General features: G+C 33.2%; 2 protein-coding genes across 2 annotated transcripts in view; one reads left to right on the top strand and one right to left on the bottom strand.

Annotated features, from left to right (window-relative positions):
• The first annotated feature begins 2,126 nt into the window (after positions 1–2,126).
• On the top strand, positions 2,127–2,693 carry LOC142317715 (general transcription factor II-I repeat domain-containing protein 2-like). Its single transcript, XM_075354261.1, has one exon. It carries the CDS (start codon positions 2,127–2,129, stop codon positions 2,691–2,693), a length of 567 nt encoding a protein of 188 aa, XP_075210376.1.
• A 14,152-nt stretch (positions 2,694–16,845) lies between these two features.
• The window catches only part of LOC142325652 (TBC1 domain family member 14-like), a 97,655-nt gene continuing 93,108 nt past the window's right edge, over positions 16,846–21,392 (bottom strand). Inside the window, exon 9 of the mRNA XM_075367682.1 lies at positions 16,846–21,160. Within this exon, the coding sequence (XP_075223797.1) occupies positions 20,949–21,160 (212 nt within the window). The 3' untranslated portion in view covers positions 16,846–20,948. The remainder of the gene's footprint in view (positions 21,161–21,392) is intronic.

The raw sequence follows: 21,392 nt of genomic DNA, 5'->3' as shown, positions 1-21,392 counted from the left end.
ACTGTTATTTTTTCTAAATGCTGGTGGCGACTATACCCCACCCCGGATATCCATTGATCCAAAACCCCTGGACCCTCTGACACCCCTCCTCCCAAAAAATTTTATTCAATTTTTGGGGGGATACATTTTCCCGATTACTGACCCCTCCCAAATAGTTGTCTTGGGTGTCTAAAGACGCAGAATTGGCCCAACAAGGTTCTGAGGTTAAGTTTTTGTTAAAATCAGAGACCAGTGAGATGGAGGAAGCTCCTTTTAAATCCAGTAGGAAGCTGGAACATTCACCACTCAGGAGAAATCTGATAGGACAGAGTAAAACAACATCTGAGTTCATGGAGGCAACGGTTGAGGGATGGTCAAAGGTGGTACAGAAAGAAATAGTGGTGTTCCCAGCTTTGAAGAGACTGAAGGTTGCATTGTCAGAAGAGGACGGTACAGTGAGCAGTCTGTGGACTGCAGATACTGGCGGCCAAGCCAGAGGAATTGATGGACGCTTTGCATGATTGTGTTGACCGTAATAAGAAAAAAGATTAAAATTCTGGATTCTGACCTGCTGATTCTTACTCATGAATTTAAAGAACTGTGTGATATGTCTCCTCCACTTGAGAATATCACGATAGCCACACAGACGGATGAATATTGGGTTCCTGATATTGGAACTATACTGGCAAGGGGATAGAGAATGAGGAGCTGGTGTTCCTAGCAGCTCAGCATTGGTTGGTGCCAACTCTTTACAAATACGGAGACCCCAGCCGACAATGATTATTATGTACACTTAGTAGATCTGACTGGGGAACATGGTGTAGATCAGAGGTGTTAAACTAGCGACACCAGATGAACATTTTTGCGGTCCAGTCAATATATCCGACGCAAAGTAAAAATAAAATAGAAATGTGAATTAGAAACGAAACCAGCATATAAAATTATAATATACTTTATTTATAAACTATACGGATCATTTTAAATTATACGTGCGAAAATGTAAAATTCTAATTGGCTGAAATGGAGTCTGTTTCACACTAAGCTATCAACGGCAAACTGCTACGCATCAGCTGATACACCTAACCTAATAAGACGTAGTTATTGCTTAATTTATATTACGCTTATTGATTTGTGCAGTTATTCTCTGCTCTGCTTGTTAAGTTAATATTCAATACAAAAACATTGATATTGTAATTAAAATGTTTCATTATTTTCTGTTAATAATTGCTTATTTATTTCAGCCCTTTGTATTCAGTATGTCTATATCGAAGCCAGATGGTTGTAAAACTAAACGAAAATTGCCGATGAACATCGAATAATCCAAGTAAAATGGGAATTGGAATATTTTTGCTGTGAAGTAAATGGTAAAATAATATGTTTGATTTGCAATATTACCATTAATGTACCGAAGTTATATAATATTAAACGTCATTACGAAAAACATCAATCAAAATATGATAATTACGAAGGATTGAAGAAGTTGAAAGAGCTAAAGTTCGGTATGAAAAAACAACAGTCAATATTTAGTAAAGTATTGCAAGAAAATGAAAAGGCGGTACATGCAAGTTACGTCTTGTCCGAGTTGATAGCTAAACACTCGAAGCCTTTTACTGAAGGTGATTTTTCATCAAAAAATGTCTAATTAAAGCTGCAGAAATTGTTTGTCCTGAAAATTCAAAGGCTTTTCAAACACAATTTCTTTGTCTTGAAATACAGTTGCGGAAATAATTACTGATTTCGCCGCCAATTTAAGTGATCAGATCAAAGCAAAATCATCTAGTTTTGAAAGTTTTTCCATCGCCTGTGATGAGAGTACGGACATTGGTGGCCTAGCTCAATTAGCTGTGTTTCTTCGTGCTTGGGACAAGGATTTAACCATTTTTGAGGAATTATTGGAGCTAATACCGATACATGGTACTACAACAGGATAAGATATATTTAATAGTGTTTTTGAACTTCTGCAAAAATACAATCTACCTCTGTCAAAATTAAATTCTGTAGCTACAGATGGCGCTCCTTCCATGACCGGAAAAAACAAAGGCTTCGTAGCATTACTACAACAAAAACTTAGTGAAATTTACAGTTCAAAAATTCATCATACGCATTGTATTATACATCAAGAAGTACTATGCACGAAGGTAATCAAAATGGAGAATGTTTTGTCATATATAAAAAAAGGTATAAATTTTATAAGATCTCGAGGCTTAAATCAACGACAATTCACTGCTTTCTTAAGTGAATTAGATAATACATATTCAGGTTTATCCTACTATACCGAGGTTCGTTGGTTATCTTGCTCCAAGGTTCTCAAACAATTCTGGGATTTGAAAGAAGAAATATGTAAGTTTTTACAAACTAAAAATCAAGATACAAGCTTGTTCTCTGACCAAATATGGTTGCAAGATTTATCTTTTATGGTTGATATAACCAAACAAATATCCGATTTAAATTTATTGTTACAAGGCAAGGATCAGATCATTATGAACATGTTTGACATTATTACAGCATTCAAATGTAAACTATTTCTTTGGGAAAGGCAACTGAAAAATGAAGATTTAACGCACTTCCCAACGTGCAACAAGAACAAATCTAGTTTAGATGATACTGCATCGTATCAAAAATATGCAGAAAAAATTTCAAATCTTAGAACAGAATTTGAAACAAGGTTTAAAGATTTTAATTCTTTGGAAGACAAATTTTGTTTGTTCTCTTAGATTTTCTCAATAAATATAGACTCAGTACCCAGTAATATGCAAATGGAAGTGATTGAGATTCAGTTCGACTCAAATTTGAAGGCAAAATTCATTGAAGTGGGTGTGCCTGAATTTTACAAATATTTACCGGCAAGGTTTGAAAATACTCGAAAATTCGCATATGAAATTATTTCCATGTTTGGAAGTACTTATCAGTGCAAGCAATTATTTTCTGCTATGAATGGAAATAAATCTCCTGTCCGAAACTGTATTAATAACTCTCACGTTGGGTCAATTTTGAAAGTAGTCTCGGCCAATAAAATTTCTCCCAAAATAGGAAAGATAGTAGCAGAGAAGAAATGTCAAGTATCAGGACGTAAACAATAATTTAACTTTATATATGTTTATTACAATGTACTATTCAAAATAAAAATATTTGTTTCTATGAACATTGATTTTTTTTTTTGCAGTCCACCTAAAGTTAAGCATTGTTTATTTGGCCCAACTTAGCTTTTGAGTTTGACACCCCTGGTGTAGGTACTGATGGTAGAAATTCCGTTACAGGACTTTCAACTTCACTGTATAGAGAAAAGAAAGCAAAAGATGGATAAGTTATTAAAGGTAAGGTTCTGTGATTCTGAGAGAGGAATCAACATTGCCAGACACGACAAATTATACAGTTTTCTACAACTCAAAAGAGAAGGAAAGAGAGATTTTGACCGATTTCCTAAAGGCCTTCAGACTTGTGTTGAGGGATGTGAATAACTTGGTTTTCTATTTGCCAAGAAGTAAGGCAGGGGTTTCTACTAGAAGACTCCTTACTTATATTGGAAAGTGTCAAGGGAAAACTAGTCAAGTTTTAATGGAGAAGACAATGAAGAATTTTAAGAAAGACACAGCTGCAGCAAAAGCAGCCCTTTTTGGTTTGCAGCAAAAACAAACAGACTAACTTTTTGTTTTGCAGCAAAAACAAACAGACTAAGACCTTGTTGGTCAAAGTAGAAGGCAGGTCATACGCCGACCTATGAAAGAGCAGGTGTTGGCGGATGAAGTTAAGGAAATCCTCTCCCTTAGAAAGGGAAACAATGAAGAGGTGCAAATCAGAGTAGCTAATGTAAAAGCAGCAGAGGCTGTTAAGAATATATTACAAACTAAGACTGAAAACCTACAAATATTGATGTGATCAAGGAATGACAGATGGACTATGTACATGTCTGCGATACTGACAGCACTACGGATGAGATGACAGTTAGAAGGTCAGTGGCTGCAGTGGTTGGAGAGGAAGAGGATTTTAAGGTGACTTCCCATCATCCTGCCTATGGGTTGACAAAGAAGCCCACCCTGATAATGTCTTTTAGAGTGGCCAAGAAGTTGACAGAGTGTCAATTGAAAATAGAATGGGTGCTATGCAGGACGTACATAAGGAAAAATGAAGAAAGGTGTTACAGATGTTGGGACCCGAGCCACGTATCCGCAAATTGTAACAGTAAGGATAGGACGAGACAGTATTTCAACTGTGGGAGGGAGGATCAGCATCGAGCAGAACGCCAGTTTCCAAGAGTATATGCAATATGTGGGGCAAAGGGCCACAAGATGATGAAATGTGGTCTTAGACAATGAAGATTATTCAGCTTAATACTAATAGATGCAGGCAGTCGGTTGATGTGATCTGAGAGGTTGCTATAAGAGAGAGAGAGCGGAGGTGTCTTACTCTCAGAACCACATGCGTCGGTGAGTGGACCTACATGCTTAGTGGATTGGAAGCAGATAGTAGCTATACTAGTTGCTATGTAGTGGCAATGGTTGTTGGTAGTGGCAATGTTGATGGATTCGTGTGGGGACTTGGTAGTGATATCTTACTACCACTCCCCAAATACTTCAAATGAGAAATATGCTGGTTGCATTGGAAGAGGTCGTTCGTGGTACCGGGGATGGAACATCCTGCTGAACAGAGATTTTAATTCAGTCACTGGAATTTGGTGGTGTGAGGAGGAATGCTAGGGGCAACCTCCTAGCAGACTGGATTAACCCTTTCACTCCTCTTGTCCATCTCAGGGTGAAAATATTTTACCAGCTGATTTTTATGTATCAATGGCTTTTTTATACTTTTAATCCATTTGGGCATCTCATTGTACTAGTTTTCTCAAGACTGTAAAGTGCTGCTACCTGAAGTATTCATTAATAACTACCAAAACTATAATTTTTAAAAGTAGTACATTTCTTCTGAACGTATAGAGAGGTACATAGAATTTTTTAATTTGTAAAAGTAACTGACACATTCACAACATAATATAAATTTTTTAAATAATATTTTCTAATTCATAAATGGATTACTTTTTGAAGGGGTGCATGCTGACATTTATAAATTACACAAAAACTTACACTCAAATGCCCAAATGCAGTCAAAGGGTATCGCTACTGCAATGTAATTTTGAGGTTATGGTTATTATTATTATTATTACAGTTCGTTTGCTTATTTGTGCAGTGACCATAAGTGCTGATATCACATTTTTTACTTGGAAATTTACTTAGAGGTGAGTAATAATATTTCTAATTTATATTATTTATTATAAGTTATGTAAGGTAATTTATACATTTATAAAATAACCAAGTAGCCCTACATGGTAGGAAATATATTCCTAACCTCACATAATATAATCTGTAAACATCTTTTCATTCAACTATTTTATCTGAGCATAAGATAGTTTATGGTTCAGATTAGTTGTTTTTAGCATTTTCATAAATTGAAAAAATACAATAATCCTGAAATTTGTGCTATATGTAGAAATTCTATTATAAGGCTGTAAAAGTAAGATATGAATGGCTGAATTTCTAAAATAAGCATTAGGTCTATTGTCTTCTTATTATAATCAGCAAAAAAGAAATTTCTAGTATCATACAGTAACCAGTAGGCTACTTTCTCTTTCTTCAGACTATTTTCTATTGCTATTCTTTTTCTTATTTTACATTTTAGTTAGGTGTTCGAATCAGACTACATGGTATTTTATTTTATTTTTCAGACAATGCAGTTTTATGATTTATATGATGAAGATGGCATTGGATCTGTTCTGAATCTATTAGATGGAAATTGTTCAGATTTGGAAGGTTTGGAGAGTGGTGATGAGATAGAAGATGAAGCACCATCAAAGGGACCTACAAGAATTGATAAGTTTCATTTTTATTTATATTTTACCTAGTTTTGGATCATGAAACAAATATCCTACCAGTATTAAATGGGATGGATTCAGTGAATACCTGCTAAAGCTACATTTTTTATGCTGCAGGTGCTGATGTTGTCCCACGAAATGAGGAATTAGCTATTCAAGATGATGCAGAAATACAAGAGCCGTTGTTGCAAGCAGCACCTGTGCTGCATGAACTCCCATCATTACAAGTAGCGCCAGTACAGTCAGCACCTATTTTAAATGAAATAAATCAAGCAGGGGAACAAGTAAACCAATTACATGATAGACCATCAATATCAGCTGGGTCAGATCCACCACTTTTAGTTAATTCTGCCATGGATAAAAAATATATCCAAAGAAGAAGAAGGCCTTTCAGTCCACCTACAACTGGTGATTTTTCTGTAAACACGGAGAATTATTTTGATTAGGATTCTCCTATAGATTATTTTTGCAAATATTTAAATGAGGAATGTATTTCATTCATGGTTGAAAAAACTAACTTGTATGACCTCCAGAAAGGTATAACATTTCAGCCCACAAATGCTCAAGAAATTTGTGCACTGATTGGATTACACATTTATATGTCAGTTTTAAAATTTCCCAGAATAGAGATGTACTGGAGAAAATCCCTAAAAGTCATATTTTCTGAAACAATGACTCATAATTGCTTTTATCAACTGAGATCAAACCTACACATAGTTAACAATTTAGAAATGAAAGACTCAGATGACAAACTTTTTAAAGTAAGGCCAATTTTTGAGTTTGTCAGAAAAATATGCAAGGAATTAGAAATGGAACAAGATCTCAGTGTTGATGAGCAGATAATCCCATTTAAAGGGCATCATCCTACTAAACAGTATATGAAAAAACCTAAGAAGTGGGGGATAAAAAATGTTATTTTGTGTGGGAAGAGTGGTAGGTAATATACACGACTTCATACTATACCAGGGCAAAACAACAGAATTTGATCAAACCAACAAAAATCATTTGGTTTAGGAGCCTCTGTAGTTTTAGAACTGACAAAACAGCTTAAAAAAGAGAACCATTGTGTTTATTTTGATAACTTCTTTAATACTTTGAATTTATTCAAGATTTTAAAAAATAATAAAATATTTGCAGCCGGTACAGTTAGAATTGTTTGTTTTTGTAAGCCTCCATTTATGTCTGACAAAGAATGCTCAAAAAAGCCAAGAAGTGACCAGTAGAGATGAGGAAGTTGTTCTGTGCAAATGGTCTGATAATCGATTAGTTGTTCTTGGTTCCAATTTTGTAGGTGAAGGTACACCAGATGAAGTAAACAGGTGGGATAAGAACAGTAAGAAATATGTTACAGTAACTAGACCAGAAATAATTAAAAAATATAACTATGGAATGGGAGTAGATATACTCTGAATCGACTTATTGCGATGTATAGAATATTTTTAAAGAGTCGTAAGTGGACTTTAAGGATGATTTTTCATGCCATTGATATGGCCTGTGTAAATTCTTGGTTAGAGTATAGGTAGGCTAAACAACTTAAAAAAGAATCATTTCTTGATCTGTTGGATTTTAAATTACATTTGGGCGAAGCTCTTGTAAAAATGGATAATCCAGAAGGGTCATGCAGGAAAAGAGGTCGATCAAGTTCTCCTAGAGAACAAATTGTCTGCCCATTGAAAAGACAATATGTAGAAGTAAGGCCTATAGTTGAAGTTCAGAAAGATTTAGACCACTTACCAGAATATGATTCCAAAAAAGATGCAACTCGATGCAAAAATATTAAGTGCACCAAGAAAACTCATGTGTACTGCACAAAATGTAAAGTCCACCTTTGTTTTGTGAATGGTAGAAATTGTTTCATGAACTTTCATATAAAGTAATAAATATAATGATGTACTGATATTATGTTAAAAAATTCCTTTTAATTTGTAATTGTTTGTTTATTTTTTAGTATAATAATAATAATAATAATTTCTAAGCATTTATTACGACTTGTAATGGTAAGATTTGCTCACCATTACTGTGTTTCTTGTTCATAATTTTTTAATAATAGATTTTTTTAAGTATTTATAGACATAAGAAAGAAAAAAGTTGTATTTTAATAATAATTTTATAAGAATTTTTATATTGTTTTTATAAATAACTATTTTGTAAGAATTACATTTTTCATAAATAAAAATGTTCATTTGTTATTTCAGAGAAACTAACTACCGTTCACTACAGATGTCCATTCCAGTGGACATGTTCATATTTTTTTGCCAATTAAAAATTTTTGGTCTAAATGTATTTGAAGTAATAAAAATTACTTAAGTAAATATGACTGCGGAGTAAAAAATAATTCTGATGAGCGAAAAAAATTTGGTAGTGAAAGGGTTAATTCATGAAGTCTAACATGCATCAATGGTGAGGGAGCAACTTCTGAAAGGGCCTATACAAGTTCAGTACTGGATCTGGCATTTGTCTCCAGTGATGATCTTGGGGACTATCAAGGCTGGAGAGTGATGGATGAGGAAAATCTTTCGGATCATTATATGATATAGTTTCAATACACCAGGGAAATAAATAGGAAGCACCCTGAGAAGATGATAACCTCAATAACGGGCTGTAAGAGATTTGCAGAAGTTATTGCCAGATGATGCTGGAAAAATATAACACCAGAAGAATTTATTGGCATTGTGAGTAGGAAAGTGCCAGAGCTAAGGTGGTAGTGCCTCGCCCCCGCAATAGGTACACATATTGGTGGTCCCAGGACCTTGTGGTACTCCGAGGAAGAGCTCAGAAGGCACGTCGACGATATCAGAAAAAGGCTTGCCAGTGTATTGCTGATGAAGTAGCAATTCCACATTGAGAGTATATGGAGGCCAGAAATTCTTATAGCTTTAAAATAAAGGAGAGCAAAATGAAGGCGTGGAAGGATTTGGAATCCGAGGTTGATGATGACTCCTGGGGAAGGGGATACAGGGTAGTCACCAAGAAATTTGGCTGAAAATTACCTGTGCTCTCAGAAGAAAAAGTTTGAGCCAGCTAGTAAAATTATGCAATTGATGCAGCTAGTAAGATTATGGAGCGAGTAGATCAAGCGACAGCTGGCATTTGGAGGATGAGGCTGATTCCGATGTTGGTCATCCTTGATGCAAAGAATGCTTTTGGTTCTCTAAAATGGGAAGCAATATTTGATGCAATAAAAGATCAGTGTCAGAGGTTCACTGCAAAGACTTATTCAAGATTATCTGAATGACAGGTTCTCAGGCTATGTTATAGAACATAACATTACATTTAGGGTCACGAGTGGGGTTTCTCAGGGGTCCGTGTTGGGTCCCATCTTGTGAACCTTGTATATGATGGGATGTTCAACTCGAACTTCCCACTGGGGGCAACAGTGGTTGGCTATGCAGATGACCTTGCAGTTTTGGTAAAGGCAAGGACTTCAAAAGAAGTAAATGAGATTGCTACAATCAGGAAAATAGAGGTAATGATGAGTGACAGGAGGCCTGAAAAAACTGTTGTAGTATCTTTGATGGGTAGGAGACCCCAGATAAATCTTTGCATAAACGGGCATCAGGTGGAAGTCCAGGATGCTGTGAAATATTTAGCGATCTGGATGGGCACTCGGAAGTCTTTTATGAGGCATGGTAATAAAGTTTGTCTGCGTGCTGATGAAACAGTTAAGGAACTGGATCGATTAATGGGTAGAGTGTCAGGCCCACGAACGTCCAAAAGAAGACTTTATGCACATGTGGTTGAGTCTATTCTCCTATACGGGGTACCAGTACGGCAATGAGTAATGGAGACTGTACGTGGTTGCTGTCTGTGTTGGAATCAGTGCAGCATCACATATCCTTGCACGTGGTGGCTGCTTGCAGCTCAGTGTCATTGGAGACTGTGATGGTGGTGGTGGGTATTATCCCTTTGAAACTGTTAGCAGACCATCATAAGAGGGTATATGATGGCGAAGAAGAGAAGCAGTCTTGGGAGACAGTGATGATTGATTGGCAATCCAGATGGGATAATTCGGAAAAGGATAGATGGACATATTGTCTATCCTGAGAATGGATCCTTGGTACGGGAGGAGATTTGGGGAGCTACGTTACTGGCTTTTCCCGTTTCTGACCGGCCATGGGGCCTTTAAGACTTGCCTGCACAAAAGATACTGTGCAGACAATGTGGAGTGCCCATATTATAGAGAGGAGGATACCCCAGAACATGTTGTGTTTCAATGCATTAGATGGATTAATGAATGACGAGTATGTGAATCAATAGTAGGGACACTGCAGGTAGAAAATATAATTACATAAATGTTAGAGAATGAACGGTGGTATCGCATAATTTTGAATTCATAGCCAAAATCATGAAGCAGAAAGATTGGGGGCTGTGAAGATGATGAATGAACCATCTAAAAGATCTGCAGTCAGGTGAAGAGCTAGACTGGAGAGCAAAGGGGTGAAAGACAGCCCTCTGCGGTGCTATTGTTTGTCTGTGCATCTGTGGATGGGCAATGGTGATGATACATGGGGACTCTGGATCCCCTAAGCTCAAAGGCAACTCCCAGAATCGAGTAGTACTTAAGTGCAGATCCAACCTTGGGAGGGGAGGAACGGTGAGACAGGAGTTTTAGTCGGTAGGGTACAGGTACACATAGGCACTTAACAACACCCAGCTGCACCCGTGAGAATCCAACACTCTCCCACATGTAGGGGGTATGTAAAAAAAAAATGTTTCATGGATGGGTGGAGGACTTCAATCACATATAACAAACTAAGTTTTTATGCAATCAAATAAATTATAATTGACACTTGGTAACTTTGAAACTCATTCCGAAAAATATTTTGTGTCAGAATTAGATGAAAGCTGATTTGATTAGATCCAAAATCTATTTGGCATTAAACTAGAAAAAGTAAGTCATCTCTCATTAAAAACACATGAAGAGTGTGCAGAACTTTCATGCAAATCTATAAAAAAAAATAATTTTTTGAAAAAGAGCTTAAACTCCTTCTGGATTGACATCAAAGCAGAATATCCAATATTGTCAGAACTATGAATTTGACCTTCTTCCCTTTGCTTTAACATATCAGTATGAAGCGGCTTTTTCGGCGCTAACTTCTATTAAAACAAAGCATTGATCAAGTCTGGAAGAGAGAGAAATGGTACTGATACCCAATATCACCATAATAGAGCCAAGATTCGATCTTTTGAGTAACATATTAATCCCATTAAAGGTAATGGTAATCTTGCATTTTAGTTTAAAATTTTTAGTAATATTTGTTTTTAATTTTATTCTTATGGTAATTTGGTTAAGGAGGTTGCAAAAAAAAATCAGTTGAAAATTGGTCATTGTGAAAAAAGTTTGAAGACCCCTGAGATAACATAACAGATTTGTATACCTTCTCTGATGGTTGTCTGAGCCAAAAACAGAATATCATAGTTTTTATCATTGGTTTAACAAATTTTTAATATTATTCATTACATCTTACTACATAATCATTCATTAATGAATGCAACAAAAATTTTGTGACTGTAAAAAGAAACATAAAAATTTTGCCAAGATATTAATACATAAAAAATATGTAAAACTGATAAATGCCTCTTCAAAACAGAAAAAATTTGTAGTAGTACCCTAGAAAATTATAAAGTTAAAAAATGGGGGCCTGCCGATTATAAAAAAATCAATTTTATCATTTAAGAGTAAAGGAAGAAAGCTTCTAAAGAACAAAAGGTCATATTTAAAGTATGTTGCTAACAAGAATTTTATTACAAATTGGTAAAATCTGGGATTCTTATTTTAAAAGGCTTAGTATCAGGTATTAACATAGAAGAACTTCATGCTGTCTAAACCCTGTTGGGTTGCAGACAAAACCATCATTAGGTGGTTGGGTCTGCAACCGATTGTTTGGCAATTCATTTGGTACAATCAACCCTGAAACATACTCGTATCTGCATTTAGGTATGCACTTACCTTTCTGGAATATAATCAAGAACTACCATTGACTATTAAAAAATACAAGAAAACGTGAAAAAGAAATAAGTTGTACGAGAGGAAGAACATGAAGAAATAACTATAGATAATCACAATGTTTGTAAAAAATTAACCTGAAAACGTCTATGAAATCCAGAAAATTGGAAGTGCAATTTACAGAAAAAGAAAAAATTATCTGGTACAGAATATTACTGTAAAACAGGAAAAATAGTAAGAGAAAAATTAAACTGCCCTGCTTAGTTTAAAGTAAAAAGAAATGTACAGAAAAAGTTTCTGATTTAGGAAGAAATGTGATATTTGAAAGTTTTTGGCGAGAAGGAAATAATGATGTCAAGAGGCAATTTGTGGCTAATAATAATCTAAACGTTTCTGTATCATTAAGAGTTGTATCATCAATGTATGAAGCCAGGCAAAAATCTACTTTGCAATACTTTTTTGAAAAAATACTTTTTTTTAAAAATAACAGAATTCAAGTGTGCAAAACATTTTACCGGAATACACCAAGTATTTCAGAAATGTTTGTCTGGACAATGCTACAGAAAAAACTGATTGTGGAATAGTTACACCTAACCAAAGAGAGAAGAAAGAACTCCAAATAAATTAAACAATGGTATAAGGGAGTATGTTAGAGTCCATATAAACTCTTTACCTGAAATCAAGAGTCACTGCAGTAGAGAGTGTTCTGCTAAAAAATATCTTGGAAATGAACTGAAAATTGTAAAATGTACTCACTGTATTTGAAAAATTATAAACTTCATAACACTGATTCAAAAATGATAGCAAAAGAGTGGCTGTATAACTCGCTATTCAATACAGAATTTAATCTTGCATTTAAACAACCAGCAAACGACATGTGTGATATTTGTGACGGTTTCCAAGTACAAATGAATAATAAGGATATTGATAAAGATGTATTACAGTGCTTACAAAAAGATTGTGAATCGCATCTGGAAAAAGCTAAAAAAGATTTAAACTTAAAAGGGAGGATAAGATTGCATCACAAAATAGTGGTTCCAATTCAGTTTGCATTATGGTAGCTTTACAGAGATGTCTCCCAAATTCTCACCTAACAAACTCGCAGGCTTTTTACCTAAGAAAGTTGTGGACACTCAATCTGACTATTTTGAATGTGACATCTGGAAAAAATCACATTGTGCAATATGGGATGAAACAATAGGTGGTCATGGGGTTTGTGAAATTGCCTCTTGAATTCTCAAGTGGACTCTAGAAAATGTAAATAATAACACTAAAGAACTCACTATATGGTCTGACAATTGTGGTGGAAAAAATTATAATTTTATTATGGTTGCAAGCTATGTGTGGCTTCTACATTTGTTACCAAACTTAAAAGTTGTGAGCCATAAATTACTATTGAAAGGTCATATGTACATGGAGGCTGATGGTCTCCATTCGATGAGCAAACGAGCTAAAAAAAAATTACACCAATCCACTATGATGATTCCTTGGGATTGGCAACAATTTGTACGCCAATGAAGATTCAAAGAGCTTGTTGACGTATACAACATGATGTTAGATAATATGAAAAATTTCAAAGCTTTGTTTGATAACTCCAATGGTTCGTTAATTAATAGGAAAAAATAAAACAGAAAACAAGAGCTAACAAAAAGTTTAGAACTTAGAACTTTTAAAAGTTTTTAAGTTTAGATTAAGAAACTCTATGCTATAAAACATCTTTTCAAGAAGATTTCAAATCTGTAGACTTTAAAATATATAGCAGACATCCAACATTATGGCCTGAAAAATTACTTGCTGTCAGCACTGTTCCAAGACCAATTAGCAGTAAAAAATATGAAGATTTCCAGTCAAGTTTAAAATGGCTAGCATCATGCTTTCACAAATTTTATAAAAATATCCCTTATTCAAAGAGTATAATGGAAGATTTATCTGAATAATGATTTTATAATTTCTAACGATTTTCATATTTTTTAAATGTTTTTTATACTTTCATAAAATATTGTTTTTAATGTAAATTAAAACAATTTTGTAAATAAATAGCTATTTCTAAAATATTTGTAACATATCTTTCTTCCTAACCAGTTTATTATAGTTTGATGATAAGAAAAAAGTGAGAGAAATTATCAGAGATAAACTACTGCATGTGCTTCCATTAATGAACTAAGAACAAAATTTTGAAAAAATATCAGTGAAAATTATTACCTATGGGAATAGGTATTACAACAAGAATCATAAAATATATTTAAATTTGATTCTGTAGTTGAGGTAGGTACTGTTGCACCAACTTTCAAACAGCTATCTTGTGAAATTATGAAAATTTACTAACAACAGTTTATCTCTCAGGTACAGAATTTGATGCGGGCATTTTTTTTTGCCAAATCATATGATAGACTGAATATCAGTTGTAAAAACGTAGGTTTGAATTGAAGTACAGGCAATAGCTCTAGTGGTGCATATCGCACAACATTTTTCAAAGTTGCTGATAGGGCTACAAAAATAAAGATAGTGTTTTTTTAGCAGAAAAAAATTAAAGCAAGAAAAGATGAACAAGGGATTTTATGAAAGAATGTACCAACAAACAAAGGTACTCAAAAATACTTTGAAAAAAAATAATAGATTTAGAAAACTATGCCTCATAACATGAATCGTTTCATTCCTAAATATCTAGTAGTAGATGAAGAAACTGAAGATTTTTTAATGAAGTAGGTGCTCTAATCATCATCATCATCATCATCATTATTCACTACAGGCTATGCCTTGTCGATTTAGCCACATCACTCTCATCTCCGCCTCTCTCTTTAACTCATTATATGAACCAAGACCCATCTCTTCTTTAACATTATTGATGATGGTTGCTCTAGGTCTACCTCTAGGTTTTTACCCAAAACCTTGCTCTCAAATATTTTCGTTAAGAACTGCTCATGTCGTATTACATGTCCCATCAATTTCGCTCTTCTTCGTGTAACATTTAGCAAGGATCTCCTCGCACTCACTTTTGCTAACAGATCATTTCTTTTCCTACCCACCCAGGTTGTTCTTGTTATTCTCCTCCAAATCCACATTTCCATTGCTTACAGTCTTCTTTCTGCTTTCCCAAGCATCCATGTTTCACACCCATAAGTTAGTACATTCCAGACATAAGTTTCAGCAAACTGTTTCCTTATTTGCATACTCATATGATTGATTATCAGTCAGTATATTATTTTTATCCTGGAAAGCTCATTTTGCCAGTGCTATTTTTCTTTTTACTTCTGTGACACATTTATTATCGCTAGTGACAGTGCTTCCCAAATAACAAAAACTGTCGACCTTCTCTACTACAGTACCGTCTAATTAAATATCAACCTTAGTATCTTCCTTTTTTTTCCTACAATCATAATCTTTGTCTTCTTATTAATTTTCACTTTAAGTTTTGTTAGTACTTCAGATACTGTTTGTAACATAATCTTCATTCCTCTTGCTAATTCCGCCAGTAACACAACCTCATTTGCAAGACGGACACAAAGTATGGTTTTTCTATTAATCCTCATTCCTTTTGTTTTTTCTTTCATTTCTACAATAGCTTTTTCAATAAACAAATTAAACAGAAATGGTGACAGTGGGCAACTTTGCCTGACTCCCCTTCTTATTTTGGCCTCTTTCTTTAAGCTGTTGATTTCAATCTCCATTTTCTGCATTTTATACAGATACAGAATTAATCTTCTACCCCTCCAGTCGAGCTTTATTTCCCTCATTGTTTGAACATCTTCTTATTAGGAAGACCTTGTAGGTCTATGTGCTCTGATAAGTGACAAAAATAATAGGTTACATGTACTGAAATACACCTGAAACACTCGGCATGAATGGAACAAAGGGTTTCTGTTATTTTTTATTCCAACTGACTGCCTTGCATCATTGAACAAATGTTAGGTAATCAAGTTGTTCATTTTATGAAATTAATACGATATGATAATATAATATTTTTTCAGATTTTATATATCTTAACATGTAATTCAATAATATCCTTGTTAAAAATTTTGCATGATAACTCTGATTATAATTTTTTAATCAAGCTGATTACACAGTGGAACAATGATTATGCTTGCTGATAAACTACAACTGAAATAATTAAAATTTAACTGCTAAATGCCAAAAATCCTTAAATTTTATTCTTATCACCCTAAGTTTTCAAGAAATACATTTTTATAGTTTTATTTTTTATTTTTGTAATACATACTTGAGATGCACAATGATGCTTAAAAAATGTTATAAATAAATAATAAAAAACAATATTAGTAATACTATTCTTTCTATTCTCTGTTTCAGAATCTTCTGAAGTGATAGAAAAAATAACAACTTCATCAGTTGTGATTATTACCACTGAATGTCAGTGTTTCAACATGTCTTCTCGGAAGTGTGTGAATAACAGCAATGTTTTTTATTATACTTGTGGACAATTTATGTTGAAATCTCAAAGGAGGACAATGACTTCATTAATTAAGAAAGCTTATAAACTTTATTTTGGTTGCCCAGTTGGCGACCAAGACAAACCAAGAGCCGCACATATGTGTTGTTCAACTTGTGCTACTGACCTTAGAGCATGGCTTACTGAAAAAAGAAGCTCAATACCTTTTGCTGTGCTTATGGTCTGAAGGGAAACCCATGATCATGTTTCAGATTATTACTTTTGTCTCACACAGGTTGCTGGTCATACTTCCAGAAAAAAACACTTGATCACATACCCCAATATACCATCAGCTTTGAGACCTGTATCACATGAAAAAACCTTTCCTATTCCGAAAAGGCCAATGGTAGATCATCTTCAGAGTGAAGGAACAGAAAATTTAGAACTGAATAAGTTACTGTAAATGCTGAGGACTATTTGCCACCAGTATCAGGTTTGCACCTAATTTCTCAAATGGAACTGAATGATCTTGACTTACCTAAAAAAGAAAGCAGAGCTCCTAGTTTCCAAACTACAGGAATGGTATCTACTGCAGGAAAATGTCAAAACATCTGTTTATCGTAATTGTGAAAAACATTCACTACAGTTCTTTTCTTCAAAGGATAATATGGCTTTTGCACAGATATTGATGGAATTATGAAATATCTGGAATGTGAACATAAACCAGAACAATGGCGACTGTTTATAGATGCTTCCAAGGCAAGTTTGAAAGGAGTTCTACTTCATATAGGAAATGTATTTACAAGTTTACCTATTTTCCATGCTATAAATGTAACAAAATTATATGAGATGATGAACGTTTTACTTGATTCTGTTTATTATACAATACTTAACAATGGAACATATGTGGTGACTTAAGTTGTAGTACTGTTTGCTGGAATGTAGTTTTCTATGCATGTTTTATAGCAGAGAAAAGCATCCCATTACACTGTGAAAGAATGGCCTGTACGTGAACACTATGAACCTTGGAAAAAGAACATTTTACATAAACCACTTGTAGATCCACATAAAGTATTCTTACCTTTACTACATATCAAACTTGATTTGATGAAAAACTATGTGAAGGCCATGAATCATGGGCAAAGGGAATTCCAATACCTACAGCAGAAATTTCCTAAATTAGTGATGCCAAAATCAAGCAAGGTATCTTCAATGGGGCCCAGAAAAGAGATCTAATGAAAGATGAACATGTTGATGCGTTGCTTCAGGGAACAGAATCGGAAGCTTGAAAAGCAAACAAGACAGTTGTCAATAACTTTCTTGGAAAACACAAAGCATCTAATTACAAAGAGATAATTGTTGACAATATGACTGAGACATATAGAAATATGGGATATAGTATGTTTTTAAAGATAAATTTTCTGCAAAGCAATGTAGACTTTATTCCAAGAAACCAATATGTTAGGTATTTATAATTGGGATACTTAAGGCAAACATTAGTATCATTAAATTTACTTAAATTAACATAAATATTTAATTTTACATATAAAAAATAAATTGTATGTTTACGTTTAGCAAAAGTAACATTTTTTTATCTTGCCTGGTTACACTTCACACACTGCAAGATTAATAGTAATATACATTATTTTATTTTTACTAAATTTTAACAGTCTCTATGAACCACAAATGTGGTTCATTATGTTATTTAAGAGGACGAAATTCCCATCTAGTGCAGTTTTGAGACTAAGTAGGAATACAGATTTAGAATATTCCTAGGTAATCTTTAGATCAAAGGTAAATCAAATTTTATTTACTGAATCCCAGTAGGTAAATGTTTGAAAATTGTTTTCTAATAAAAACAAAATGTAGTGTTTGTTTAAAAATATTTTTACTTCAATACAATTTTTTTTTTAGTCCTATACTCATTAAAAACTATGGAAAAAAGTACTATTAAATGCCAGAAGAGTAATGATGATGTTCTCAGAATTAAAATAAAGGAAAAGATTTAACCTTAAATAACTCAACTTTAACTTATGTTGGTTAGTTCCTTTTTCCTTAACTACCTCTATATTTTGTTTCTTATTTCACCATCTACTGTCCTTTGGAGAGAGATTTATTTTTAAATGAATTCAATATTTGAAGTTTTAGAAAATAATCAATCGTATTTGCAATGAAGTAAATATTAAAATAATTGATGCAGTTATAAAACTGAAAACAGTGATGGGATAAGAGTTAGACTGCAAGATTAAGATTAAGATCTGAAAGAGAAATCCAGGACATACAAAACCAACAGTTGAATAAAACCTTTAAGCAGAAACAGAAACTATCAAATTACTACTTTTGTCAGGTAAACTACAACTTTTGGTTTTTGGGTAATAGAAAGAAATCAAAATTAAAGATTTGTGTAGATATTAAGATTTGATGCTGCATATATACATTTATTTGTCACCCATAAGTTTTTTTGTAATTCAAAATTAATTTGCATGTAAACATACACACAGACAGCAAATGAAAAACCTATAAGTAGAGATTGATGAATTTTGTTACAAATGAGGGAAAAAAGTTGCTAAATACGTTCAAAGATGTAATATTTCAAATTATTGAATACTAATTTTAAAGAATATATGTTATAAACAATATACATACAACTTAAATAAAATACCACAGTATAAGTTATTTATAACATTGGGTTGAGTTAATCGAATGAGTTCACAGATTTGTAAAGTATCTTCTTGGTCATGACCAAGAAGATACTTTATTTCTTAATGAATAACTCCTGTCAAACAAAACTTGACATCTAGAATCAAATTGATTACAGTCAATCAAATTTCTATAGGTATAAAGCGTGGGCTTATCTGATCGCATAAAGATCACTTCTCATCACCTACAAACTTATAGTCGTATTAACATAGTCTTATAGACTACAAACTAACATGTGTATTGATCGACACACATCTTTGTTTACAACTCAACATGAAATAACCATAATCTCATAATCATAAAATTATCTTAATTTCATATTATATTCACACTGGTCATTTTTCAGTAAACAAGTGTCACGACTTGATATTTTATAATAATTTGAAAATAACTCTTCATCAGATAAAGAGATAGTAGACAAAAAGCTAGATAGGTAAATGCTTGTAAAATTATTATAAAAAAATAGAATAGTATTTGAAAAGTGTAAGTTGCCGGAAGTGATATCATCAGAGAGACAACTCTGGTTAATAATCATGGATTTGTACTCAAATGCATTTGGTAAACCAGTAACAACCATGAAGTTAACAAAAGTGTTGAATAATATGAAATCTGTATAAATGAAATTGGTATTGCAAACACTGCTAACAGAAAATCAAGCAAAAAATTATTTCAGAAATTTGGAAGAGGGTTCCAGAAGAATAAGAAAATTGTCCAAAGTAGCAATTGATGAATAAAGGAAAGAAGACAAAAAATGAGCATGAGAATGACAGTACTGGGCAATCAGTAAAGCAAAACTCAAAAAGTAAAAATCTCAATGTCAGCAACTATTAAATTCATCACTTAAAAATAAAGGAGCAGTGACAAACTTGTCAGTGATCAAGTACTATTGATGAGATACTATTTTATTTAATCATTTAAAATTGTTTACAGATAACTAGCACATGAATCCAACATTCAAAAAATGATAATTTTATGTGCAAGTGTAGAAAGAGAATTAGCAGAAAATTAATGGTCCTCTTCTGGGAAGAATGAGTACCTCTTTCAAGATTGTTATTTTTTTCTTAGTAAATTTTTTAAAACAAAGATTCCAGCAATGTAATTGTTGGCTGACATCATTCAAAACAAATTCTCATCTGTACATGCACAGTACACAGTGAAAAATGTAAAAAAGAAGAAAAAGGTTATTTAATCAGCGATAAGAAAGATATGTCAGCTTTATTTTAGACTTATTTAGTCAGAGTATAGATAACACAACCCAAGAGTTCAGATATCATAACAGTAATTTATCGATTCTGAGAGTCAAGCAACTTGTGTTGTGTTCTTTATACAGTATAAAAAAACAATAGTCAGCACATCCTTTCTTAACCTTATTCTAATCCTCTCTTAACTTTATTTTTTCATCTCTGGATTAGATAAGTTGGGGCCGACTCAGTTTCAAAGCCGAGGCTCATACACTAATATGATTAACTGCAAATATTCTGTACCTTATAATTCTTATTTATATTGTTTTGTCTTGCAATCTAAAACATTAATAAAATTATCTATATTATACTAAAAACGTACAGTAAATAATATAATAAAGAACAAAAACAAAAAAAAAACATAAATAAATAATAAAAGAACAACTTAAGACCTTAATTTAAATTAAAAAAAAACAAACTTATCTCAATCATCAATTGGCGGGTCTTAGTGATAAAGTTTTATTGTTAATTTCACATAAAATAAATAAGATTCAAAGACCACACATAGGTTAGCACATTTTATTTGAACTGAGAATTGTCAAGAAAGATATCGACAACTAATATATATAGGATATCTGAGCAGATCAAATAGTGGACTCTTATAACTAACTCAACCCTTGCTAATATTAACAATAACAAAATTATTAGATATGCATGCAGATTATACAAAATATATTACACATCATACAATTTAACAGATTTGTGTATGTATATTATATATATAGATATAGATATACATATTCATATCATTTTGAATGTATATATAAAAACCATGCACATTCACCCTCCCTCTCTTACACACACACACACACACACACACACATCCTCACACACTTGCTAATGGATGCTGTTTACTGCTTCCTGTTGATGTCTTAGTGAGTGGAATGCTAATATTTGTTCAAATGTTTGCTTATTTACTGTCATTTTAATGCTACCAATTGACTTAAACAGTTGATCAGCAGGAAGGTCATCAGGAAGCCTTGTTAGATACTGTGAACCATGAACAAAATCCATCTTCAAAAGAGTGTCTTGGCACAAATGTAGAACACCTGCAAAAAGATACACACAGTAACTAGTAACAAGAAAAAAAAAATTTAATATATAAAAAAAAACCATTGATTAAGACAAGAAAATCAGGAAGTTTGTTGTTTAACATTTTACCATTTAGTTTTATAAAACAGCTCATATTTCCTTTTAATAATTCATTATGAACAATTTACTGGAATTTAATCCTGACAATTGTGTTTTCTGATTTTGGGTAATAATAATTATGAAGGGTCT

The sequence above is a fragment of the Lycorma delicatula genome, chromosome 1 (genome assembly GCF_047948215.1).
Source record: "Lycorma delicatula isolate Av1 chromosome 1, ASM4794821v1, whole genome shotgun sequence".
In the NCBI taxonomy this organism is placed as follows: domain Eukaryota; kingdom Metazoa; phylum Arthropoda; class Insecta; order Hemiptera; family Fulgoridae; genus Lycorma; species Lycorma delicatula.
The sequence above is the reverse complement of the archived record's forward strand: the minus strand, read 5'-3'. Positions and strand labels throughout refer to the sequence as shown.